The 10,552-nt window shown below is 44.2% G+C and overlaps 1 protein-coding gene across 3 annotated transcripts; it reads right to left on the bottom strand.

Annotated features, from left to right (window-relative positions):
* Positions 1-1,018: 1,018 nt before the first annotated feature.
* Positions 1,019-10,242, bottom strand: LOC129169157 (heavy metal-binding protein HIP-like). Of its 3 annotated transcripts, none has more exons than XM_054755289.1 (12): positions 8,402-10,242; positions 8,292-8,342; positions 8,121-8,228; positions 8,020-8,061; positions 6,415-6,474; positions 6,292-6,351; positions 2,457-2,507; positions 2,325-2,378; positions 2,173-2,226; positions 2,053-2,092; positions 1,866-1,979; positions 1,019-1,753 (listed from the first exon to the last, which is right to left on the bottom strand). In XM_054755289.1, exons 1-12 carry the CDS (start codon positions 8,597-8,599, stop codon positions 1,464-1,466), a joined length of 1,122 nt encoding a protein of 373 aa, XP_054611264.1. In that variant the 5' UTR covers positions 8,600-10,242; the 3' UTR covers positions 1,019-1,463. The 3 variants fall into 3 exon arrangements, with proteins under 3 accessions (XP_054611264.1, XP_054611266.1, XP_054611265.1); XM_054755291.1 differs by having other exon boundaries at positions 8,292-8,329; positions 8,402-8,432; XM_054755290.1 differs by lacking the exons at positions 6,292-6,351; positions 6,415-6,474.
* Between the last annotated feature and the right edge of the window lie 310 nt (positions 10,243-10,552).

Below are 10,552 nucleotides of genomic sequence, written 5' to 3'. Positions count from 1 at the left end.
TGAACGGTTGTCAGCGATGGCATAACTTATTGCCTGCGGATGCGGGACGTATGAATCACGTTGACATTGACATGTTGACATGTTGACATAGGTCGAAAAGTTTTGTGCATGCACAAAATTTTTGGACGACTTAGACGTACTACGACGTATGCAGACATGCTTCCGCATGCTGTTAACATACAAAACTTGCCCATAACTTATTCGACGTACGCCAGCGTATTTGCAAAATTTTTCATACGTTGGCGTAAGGTGGCTAAATCGTCAAGGTGTGACATGGCCTTAAGCAGTGTTACAAATTCCTTGTTGTTCCGGTAACTCATTAAAGACAGGTCCCGCTGATCGCTAACAGAGTAAATAATCCCAGGTCCTTACCAAGAGCGACTATCCATTTAGAGAGGAAGCAGTCGTAAAAGCAGTCGTGTGCGGCTAGGATGCAGCGGGGCTGCCTCTGCACGACCGTGGCTGTTAATACCTGGGTAAGTTCCTCTCGCCCCTGACTTAGAGGTCTCCTTTTCTTCCCTCTATAGGAGAGACGTAACCCTTTAACGTAACCCTTTAAACGGAGGAGTCAGGTAGGCAGGTGCGCCTGCTTCTTACACGAGGGAGCAAGGGTCTTGCACCGCCTCGGTAACGGATTAAACAATGGGTAACTATACAGTACCCAAAGCACACAGTATATGAAAGCTTGAATTTCTTGGCTTTATATTTGTTAGATATGTTGAAGCATTTGATTCGAGCATATCCAGAAACGCGGTGAGAGGAGCAGGTTAGACATTCACAATGTAGCTGTGGCCACATTCTCAGCGTGCATGCAAAACTCAGCAAAACGCCGGCCGTGCGGATGAGGACAGTTGTTTGCCCAATGTCCGGTTTTGCCACAGCTGGAACAGGTGTCGCCATCTTGTCCCTCCCGCGCTGTGGCAGTCCTGAGTCACAGCAAACACAGCAAACGGTCCTGGTCGGCCATGTATCCATGGTGTGAAATAAAAGATGCGTCTGGCCAACTTCAACACAACTTTATTGATTGCAAAGAAAGGACACGTCCGCTGGCATCCAGTATGTTGGCATCATATACAGAATGATCCAAGAAAAAGATCTATTAGCAGGGCACATGTTTGGCAAATCATGACAGCATTTCAAGGGAACAAATAGATCACCCGCAGCTAGCATGTTAGCAATAGCCTTACGTGGGGCGTGGCTTATGTGGCCAACACAGGAAGAGGGCGAGATGTTGGCAAACAGTCCCTTTAGGAAAACAATATAGAGCAGAATACTAGTAAATATGACAAGCGTTACCAGTAGGTGGCATCAGCCCACACGCCAACTGTACGCCCTTCAAATATCCATAAACGCACGTGGAACGTTAGCCACACGGATATCATGGAATACACATCAAAGCATCCATCCATAACGATACTGCCCTGATATCCGTGATATCATGGATGGATGCCCCCGCCTCCACTTTACATGGGATGCACCAGGAAGCCACTGAACATGTTAGCATAACCAGCTGTAAGTTCATGGCCATTATAAGACTCGACATACACCTTGTCTTTCTTTTCCAGGTCAACAATCCTGCTGGTGGAGGCCATGTATTTCTTCCCTTTGGTCTCGGTGGTGTCATACAGCTCCATCAGCCACTCAATGTACCCATTCTTCTCCTCCCTATACACACTTACATTAATCTCCCCACCATGCGAGCAGTAGGTCAAGGTGAAGAAGTAGGCGCCCTTGTAGGGGGCTGTGAAAATGCCTGCAGGGGGACAATCACACCTTCATTCGTGCCCCCCCGCCCAGTGGTGCTGTCAAAGAGTAAGGAGCTATGAAGAAATGCTATGCTAGTTAGCAGTCAGGTGGCGTCCTACCTGTAGTGGCATTATAGGCGTCACCCTCGTTGGTGCGCGTTAAGCCAAAGATCACCTTGTCATCATCTGTCTTTCTGTTGCCCCCTCTTGCTGAAAACCACACCTTACGTTTGTCTGCAGGATGACACATTAGGTGTCAGGTCATAGGTCAACTACACTCCTATGACCTTTACCCTTTCTGACCTACCTGACATGGCATCCAGCTTGCACACACGTGTAGTTAGATCCTATGAGAGTACATGAGTATAAGTACTACTGCAGTACATCATGTCTATACATGCTAATCAAGTATCCAGGTGTGTATTACCTGGTGGGTGTTTGCTGTGAGTGTGAACTGATCGTTTATTCGTTCTTCCAGAGCCTGTAGGAATAAGTATTGGAAGTAATGTAACATCCTGTATGAAGTGTCTGTCTTCCTGTCTCTGTATGCAGATTAAGTATCCAGGTGTGTTTTTTTACCTTAATGGTGTTGTGGTTTTCAAACTTCAGGTCGTCCACACGTGCAGTTAGATTCTATGAGAGTACATGTTGTATGTAATACTGCAGTACTTCTATGCATGCATGTACATATAAGTATCCAGGTGCTTTTACCTTGGCGGTGTCTGTCTCTTTCTCCACCTTAGCCACACGATCTCTCAGCAACTGTGAGAGTGTACACTGTGGGTTATACTGCAGTACTTTCTGTGCACGTACATACTGTATGAAGGATTGCGCTGCACCGCCATGATCAAATAAAAGCTGCCCCCTTGGACATGAGTTTGTTTCATGTGTGTTAAGTAATGAATGGACATATATGCTATATCGGGGGGGTGACATCACTCAGCTGACATGAAGCACCCCGCCTGATTCGCTCTTGGGTCTCGTAAGTATGGTCCTAGCAGGGGGTAGGTGTTTGGGACATGGCCTACTATTAAAATAGCCACCCTTAAAGCCACCCTTAAAATATCAATTATCATTATCAAACACCAGAAGAACTTTCCACTACGCTTTATTTTGAAAAAGGTGCACTGTAATGGCCTGTCTGTCCTGTTGGCACTTGACAGATCCGGAGTGGAAGAAAAGATGAAGAGAAAAGTATTTCTTGTTCAAGCCTGCGTAAACAAGCTAATGTTGACATTCTTACCACAGTAAACTTCAATATTTGAAAAATGCAGCAGCGACAGGCCGGCTCCCGTGCGGCCCACCACCACAGCTTCACAATCCTAGGGAAAGCCTGCCATATGTTTGACTTAGCGGCATGGAATGATAAGAAAATGACTTTTAGCGGCATGAATGATGTGTTTTTCCTTGACGCATTGGCGCCTCACGTGTACCACTCTACGGGCGAAATTGCAGAATTGGCCAATAAAAACGCAGTTTACCATTAAAGGCAGAGTCTCGTGGAAATGGACATCACGTGAATGAAATGCTGTCATCGTGAGGAGAAGGAACGTTCGTGTGGGGAAGTATTTCCTCAGCGCACCGCTCAATCGTAGCGGAATCATGACGAATGCTAAAGCGCCTCCTCCCCGACTAAACGTGCTGAAAACACCGACCAAGGTTGGAACCTCCTCTTACGGCGGGTGAATGGAAGCTAGCCGGGTTAGCTTGGTTTAGCATGCTAGTGGGCTGCATGAGTATGTTTTCCTTTTCCAATGCCCCATGACCACGTGCAGGTTATGAGCGGGAAAAGACGTTTGTTCTTGCTGGCCTTATAGCCTTGTCTCTTGGGGGGGCCCCCTGGGGTGTAACCGTGCAAACTAACTCAAACGATCTTCCTTGTGCAGCTGGAATTGCATGTGTGACGACATCTTCCTTCATGATGAGCACAGGCGTTAGTTTGTTCAACATTTAGTAGCAATGTTAGCTGAGAAAAGCTATATCCGTTCAATGACTAAGCACTTTTTATTCACTTACCCATAAAGCACACACGCCATTCAAACAGAAAAAACTAAACCGAATTTGGGAAAATCCTAAGCGTGGTCCAGCGGGGGCAGAGATCGGCAGAGCAGAGACAACAAAAGAGAGAAATTGAGCACGGCTGAAGGCCAAAGGTCGACCTTCTTCTAGAAATGTAGAAAATACATAACTAATATATGAGTAGGTATTTATGCAGGTGATACATGTACATAGGAACTACTGTATTGTTGTGCCTTCTTGTAACGTGTCACCATAAGCATCTTACCGCTGCAGCTAACCATTCTTTTAACAATCCATTCATCCGCTGTTTATTTTTCCATTAATCGATGAATCAATCGGATAAAAAAAACAACAGCATTTTAAATTTTAAAGGAAAATGAATTTTGCCCATTATCCACAATCCTTATGTGTTTCTGTGCCTTCCAAAAAGAGAAAATGAGTTAGCATGAGCCAGCTAGCATTGCACGTCATGGGAGGTAGCTATTACGACGATAAAGCCCTCTAAAAACCCCTAACAAGGTTTCATGGTTTTCTATCCATGCTGTGATCATGCATTAACAGGTACACTGATGATAACATGGAATACTTAACTACAGTATGGAATACAGGAATACAGTATCTTGCCATATTTTTATGATTGAACACTGCTTTCCTCGACGTATTGATTTGCCATACGAGCTATGGAACGCTACTTCCGTCAACAACAGCGGCATAGAAACAGCGAGGACACGTCCAATGTGCACTCTCATTGGATTGGCTGTGTCTTCCGGCGCAAGACTTGTGCTGTAGTCCTCAGGTCAAAAATGGTGACAGCAAGCCAGCATCCTGTTGAGTCTTCGTAGCAAAATGGAGAGCCAGTAGTATCCACTCTTCTGTCTGTCCCGGTGCAGTGCCTTGAGGCGTTGTGAGTGACACTGAAGCTAACGAGGCGTCGTGTTACTCGGCCAGATAAATATAGCATTTCGTGTTAGCTGCTACACGATATAATATAACAATATCGCTGTAGCTTGGTCACTTATGGAAATGGAACACTGTTGCCGTTTTTTTGTGAGGGCTTTAGCATCAAAATAGATACCTCCCATGACGTGCATTGTTAGCTGACTCATGCTAACTCGTTTTCGTTTGTTAGAACGCACAGAAAAGGGAAACAAATTTGGGAATGATGGGCAAAATTGCCAAAAAGTGCAGTTTTCCTTTAAGAATGCATGAACGGCCTTTTTCCCTCCCCAGAATCCTAGCAAAGCTATTTGTCGTTTCACTCTTCTACCACTAGGTGTTGCGTGTACGCACGGTAAAAGTTTTCCGACCATTAAAACGAGTGGAAAAATGATGATTGCTCTTTAACAAAGTCAAAGCTGGTTTGTGTGACCATCTTGTTTTGTTGCTCAATAACTGTGCTACAAATGATCCTCCTTCATCCATCATTTTGGTCATTTTTTCACCATTTTTTCACTGGTGTCAAAATGATACACCTTGTTTTCTTCTTCTATGGTTCATGAATGGTTTCATGGATTATCGTGACAGGCCTGCTGGAACACAAAGACAATAGTTCATCCATGAAGGATGACTTAGGAAATGATAACATGGTCACATTTGAGAGGCTGAACTCAGTTGTGCATTCATTGATCATCAATTAACAATGGATTCATCCATTCATTCTTGCAGCTCTAGTTGGTTTATCCTTAATCGCTGAAAGTTGCATCTGTGTGTGGAGCTTGAAACGTAATCGTAATCCACCCAAACGACCTTGACCATCTACCGCTAGCTTGCTATTGACGTTCACATGGAAGTGTTTGGTTTGGATGTAGCAGATGTGCAGCAAGAGACCATAATATGCTAAGTTTGCAAAGCACGCTGATCTGTATCTGTTCACCCACCTCAATGACCTGTATCTGTAACTGTACTCCAATGGGCGGAGCTTAACCCCACAGTGGGCGTAGCTGAACCGGAAAATGGATGGGCCTTAACTCTGTACATTATTTTAAGTCTGAAGTAGCATGGATTGATCAGACCTGATAACATAGCTAGTTAGCTCCGGCAGTTCGCTACACGTGCATCTTGTACTGCTGAGACGGTCAATGCGAGAGTTACATAGCTAGTTATCTGATTTATTTTTAATATGTCTTCTATTCTCTGATTCTATCTACAATATTGGTGACACACATGTAACACGGGTGACGATAGGGGGGAAACAGGTTTTCTATAGTTATGGAGCCTTACTTGGTGGAAATTCACTGATCACAGTGGAGTCTGGAGTCTTAATAGCAATAAACGAGGGACGACTGTGCATGAAATAATTGCACATTAGACATACTGACGTAAACTAAAGTTAACTTTGCATTCAGATTTTGTCTGTACCCACAACACATGTGGTAACAACAGTCAGGAGTTGCCTGGAAGATGCCCTGGAAAGACTTGGAAGACTGGAAAACTTCAATATATGTGCTAAATGAAATGTATTTTCATGATTATGTTGTGCTTTGTTCTAAATAAAACAATGTTTAAGTGTATTATGTGGTGTGTTTACCTCAACATCCTTGACCTTTGCTGCATCGTCATTCAGCTGGGTCAGATCACGTATTAGAGTCTGCAAAAGGATGTTCTGGTCACTATACTATATACTGTATAGTACAGTAGTAATATGTATTACCTCAACATCCTTGGCCTTTGCTGCATTGTCATTCAGCTGGGTCAGACCACGAATTAGAGTCTGCAAAAGGATGTTCTGGTCACTATATAGTACTTCCTGTCATGTGTTATAAACTATAAATGTGATTTATCCATTTCATTCCGCATTTGTATCAATTTAGATTTTATGTACTATGGGAATGTTTGCCCTTTTGGAATGGATCATGACAAGACCCCTAATATAGAACAGGTATTCATGGTTTCCCCAAGGATTGTTTTGAAGCTGTGGTGGTGGGCTGCATGCGAGGGCAGACTGCCGTCACTGTATTGTGCCGCTGCTGCGTCTACATTTGTTTGTAATGACAAATATGTTGCACATTTGGATCTTAATGAGGTTTTAAGTAGAGCTACAGTATGCAAAAACAATAAGGGGGAGTGAGACAAAAACATTTGGAAAAAGTAGTTTAGTGAAAACAACAAGCTGAAATAGGCTGTTTATCAGATGATCAAAAGACCGTCACTCAAAAAATAACAAAAAACTCTCCAAACCAAAACAAAAACTGTTCTCAGTAGCACTCAGTAATGAGTAGCTCCACCGTTCAGCTCCATCACTTCAAAAATGGCTTTGGGCATGCTTGATGCCAGTGTTTCCAGTCATGAGGGATGCCCGCTGCAACATCTGCATGTAAGCCACCACCGTTTGACGACCCTGCACCACCTGAAGCTCTGGTGTTCCACTGAATGAAAAAGGACCCCAGATCATGATGGACCCCCCTCCACTGTGCCGGGTAGAAAACATCTCAGGTGGGATCTCCTTGTCATGCCAGTAACGTTGGAAGCCATCTGGACCGTCAAGGTTTCATTTTTTCTCATCAGAGAATAAAACTTTGCTCCACCTTTCAATGTCCCATGTTTGATGCTCCCTGGCAAAGTCTAAACGGGCACTTCTGTGGCATTTTTTGCTTTTTAAACCCTTTTCCCTCTAATGGTTAGTGCGCTGCAATCCGCACCAGTAAGGCCTTCATGAGGGTGGAAGACCGCCCTGTGTCTTGATGGACAGCCAATGGGATCCTCCGGCTCAGCTCAGGTGTGATGATTTTGGGTCTACCACTTGACTTTTTTGTTCCATAATGCTCAGGATCTTTTAAAAACTTAGAATGATGGATTTCCTGCTCCCAACCTCAGCAGCCATGGCACGCTGCGAGAGGCCTTGCTTATGCAGCTCCACAATCCCACCACGTTGGAAAAGAGAACGCTTCTTAGCTTTAGCATCAGGAGGGCATGACAGTGGGAATGATGACACTACATCAACATTTGGAGCACATTTGGGCTTTTATAGCCTGTGGTCTTAAACTTTTGATCAGCTGATAAACAACCTATTTCAGTTTTTTTTGTTTAAATGACAAGTTCCAAATATTTTTTGTCTCACCCCCCCTTCTTGTTTTTGCATATTGTAGCTCTACTTAAAACCTCGTTAAAATCCAAATGTGCAAAATGCTAATTCTAGCCATTTTCAACTGCTTTTAGGATTTTGATCATGTGTGTATTACACCCTGATTTTTAAGGTGTGGTGGCTTTTATTATGTAGTGACGATCAATTACATGTAGCGGAAACCCTGGGTCTTACCTGAAGACAAGACTCCAACATGCGCACGCGTTCTTCCAGGGTCTGTAAGACAACATGTTGTGGGTAATAAGACTCTTGGACTGTCAAATAAAGATCATTACCTTTACTTGGGCTTGTTCAGTGTCCTGCATGTCCACAGATGTGGACGGCATCTGGAAGACAACTTGGGCTTGTTCAGTGTCCTGCATGTCCACAGATGTGGACGGCACCTGTAAGAGAAGATGTTATGGGTAATATTCTATCACTTCCTGTTAAAAAGTACCTGTTTTTACCTCAGTTTCCATAGTTGTTGTTTGTGCAGCCTCCTCAGCTGTGGGCAGAGTCTACAAGAGAACATGTTGTGGGGAATATTCTATCTAAAATGTAAAAAAAGATGTTTTACCTCAGCTTCCACGGTTTTTGGTGCTACTTCAACTTCCTGCTTGTCCATAGGTCCTGTATGCTTCTGCAGGTTAGGTGGTACAGACACCAGTAGGATGTAGATGAGTCCAAAGATGAAGCTGAAGAGGATGGTGATTAGGATCATTAGGAGGCTAAATGCCTTTTGAGGCTTCTTGCCTGGTATGTCTACCTTCCTCATGTTTCAAGTTGTGTGTTGTGTGATGGCTGTCAATCAATTGAAACATTGAAGCGTGATGAAGCGCATGTTGTCCATAGTAAGTCCTAATTAAGCGCAGGTAGATGAAGTGTTTATCAATAATAAGTAGGGATGTAAATCTCTGTGGTCAATGATTGGATGCACATCTAGGTACACCAGTTAAGATACAATTCAAAAGCCATATATTTTAAAAACACAACAGTACAAACGATACGATTCCACAGTTCCATTTGTTGTAGACGTGAATCTTACGATCAAAGTGGCTTTCTGACAGTATTTTCAAATGTGTAAAAGAACATGCTGTACAGGCGGCGGGAAACCTTCAGGCACAATGATAACAAATCATCATTTACATCAAAAGGTGTGGAACTTTTGGAAATGTGGCCATTATTTTGGTGAAAAATGATATCCCACATTTTGCATGTTTGATGTGAGCGGCCGGACGGTCCTTGAAGGCACCATCTAACTTTCTCCCATACTCTAGTGTATTTTTAGCCTTTTTCTTTCACCATCGAGGGAAAGGCTTCTTGAGACGTCATCTGTACTTCTGTGAAGAAGGTGTCGGACGTTTCGCTCCTCATCCGAAGAGTTTCGTCAGCGAACTAATAAGTGCTGGTAGCCTAGGCCTTAAATACAGTAAGAGTGGGCGGAATTGGTGTGCCAACACCCTCCTCCTATTGGTTCCTTACACTAAGCCTGGGCGGAGTTGTGGTCTAACTCTCTCCTGCCATTAGTACCTCCGACAAAAGGAAAGTGTCGCTCCCTGAGTTGGGTATGAACGACTCTGATACTGGCTCGTTATAAAGCATATAACACACTGCTCAAAAAAATAAAGGGAACACAAAATTATGATTTAAATTTTTTTTATTTGAGTTAGATTTCACAGAAGCGTGATTGACGGTGAGTTACATTGTGTTGTTTAAGTGTTCGCTTGATTTATTTGAGCAGTGTGTAAAAAATCCAACTGGTCAACTGAAATCCTACTGTAAATATTAATGGTTAGTACCTGACATTCACATTTACTAAGTTTACAAGTAATCAAGTAGTTGAAATCCTAATTGTATTCCATCATTCCTAAATAGTTGTGTACATAACCTGAGTACTGGCAACATGCCAGTGAAAATAGCTACATAGCATTCATTCGGACACACCCCCTGTGAAGAGGCCTGTGAAGCAGTGGTCTGAGGAGAGCAGTGCTAGGATCAGAGACTGCTTCCAGACAACAGACTGGGAAGCGCTCTGTACTCCCCATGGCAGTGACGTTGACAGCATGACTCACTGCATCACAGACTATATAAACTTCTGTGTGGAGAACACTGTGCCCTCCAAGTTGGTGCGGTGATTTCCCAACAACAAATCCTGGGTGACCTCTGAGATTAAGGCCCTGCTGAACAAGAAGAAGAGGGTCTTCAACTCGGGGGGACAAGGAGGGGCTGTGCAGAGTCCAGAGGGAACTCCGGCACAAGATCAGGAAGGGGAAGGACTGCTACAGGAGGAAACTGGAGAAGCGGCTGAAGGAGAATAATGCCAGGGAAGTCTGGAGAGGCCTGCAGACCATCACAGGCCATGGTAAAGGAGTGGGGAGAGACCAAGCCAGTGGGGAGAAGATCTGGGCAGATGAACTCAATCTGTTTTTTAACAGATTTGAATCTGCCCTCCCTCCCTCCCCTACCAACTCACCACTCTTCACCCCCACATCCCCATCCCAGCCATCCTCTACTCCCCTCTCCATAACTGATGATCAGGTGAGAAGTCAGCTGAGGAAGATCAAGGCAAGGAAGGCCCCGGGACCGGACAAAATCAGCCCTAGAATCCTCAAGGACTGTGCTGACCAGCTCTGTGGAGTTCTCAGGCACTTGTTCAATCTCAGCCTGAGCCTGGAGAAAGTCCCGGCCCTGTGGAAGACCTCCTGTGTGGTCCCGGTACTAAAGACAC

Source organism: Dunckerocampus dactyliophorus, chromosome 16 (genome assembly GCF_027744805.1).
Source record: "Dunckerocampus dactyliophorus isolate RoL2022-P2 chromosome 16, RoL_Ddac_1.1, whole genome shotgun sequence".
NCBI classification, from domain to species: domain Eukaryota; kingdom Metazoa; phylum Chordata; class Actinopteri; order Syngnathiformes; family Syngnathidae; genus Dunckerocampus; species Dunckerocampus dactyliophorus.
Note: the sequence above shows the minus strand (reverse complement) of the source record. Positions and strands in the feature narration are given on the sequence as shown.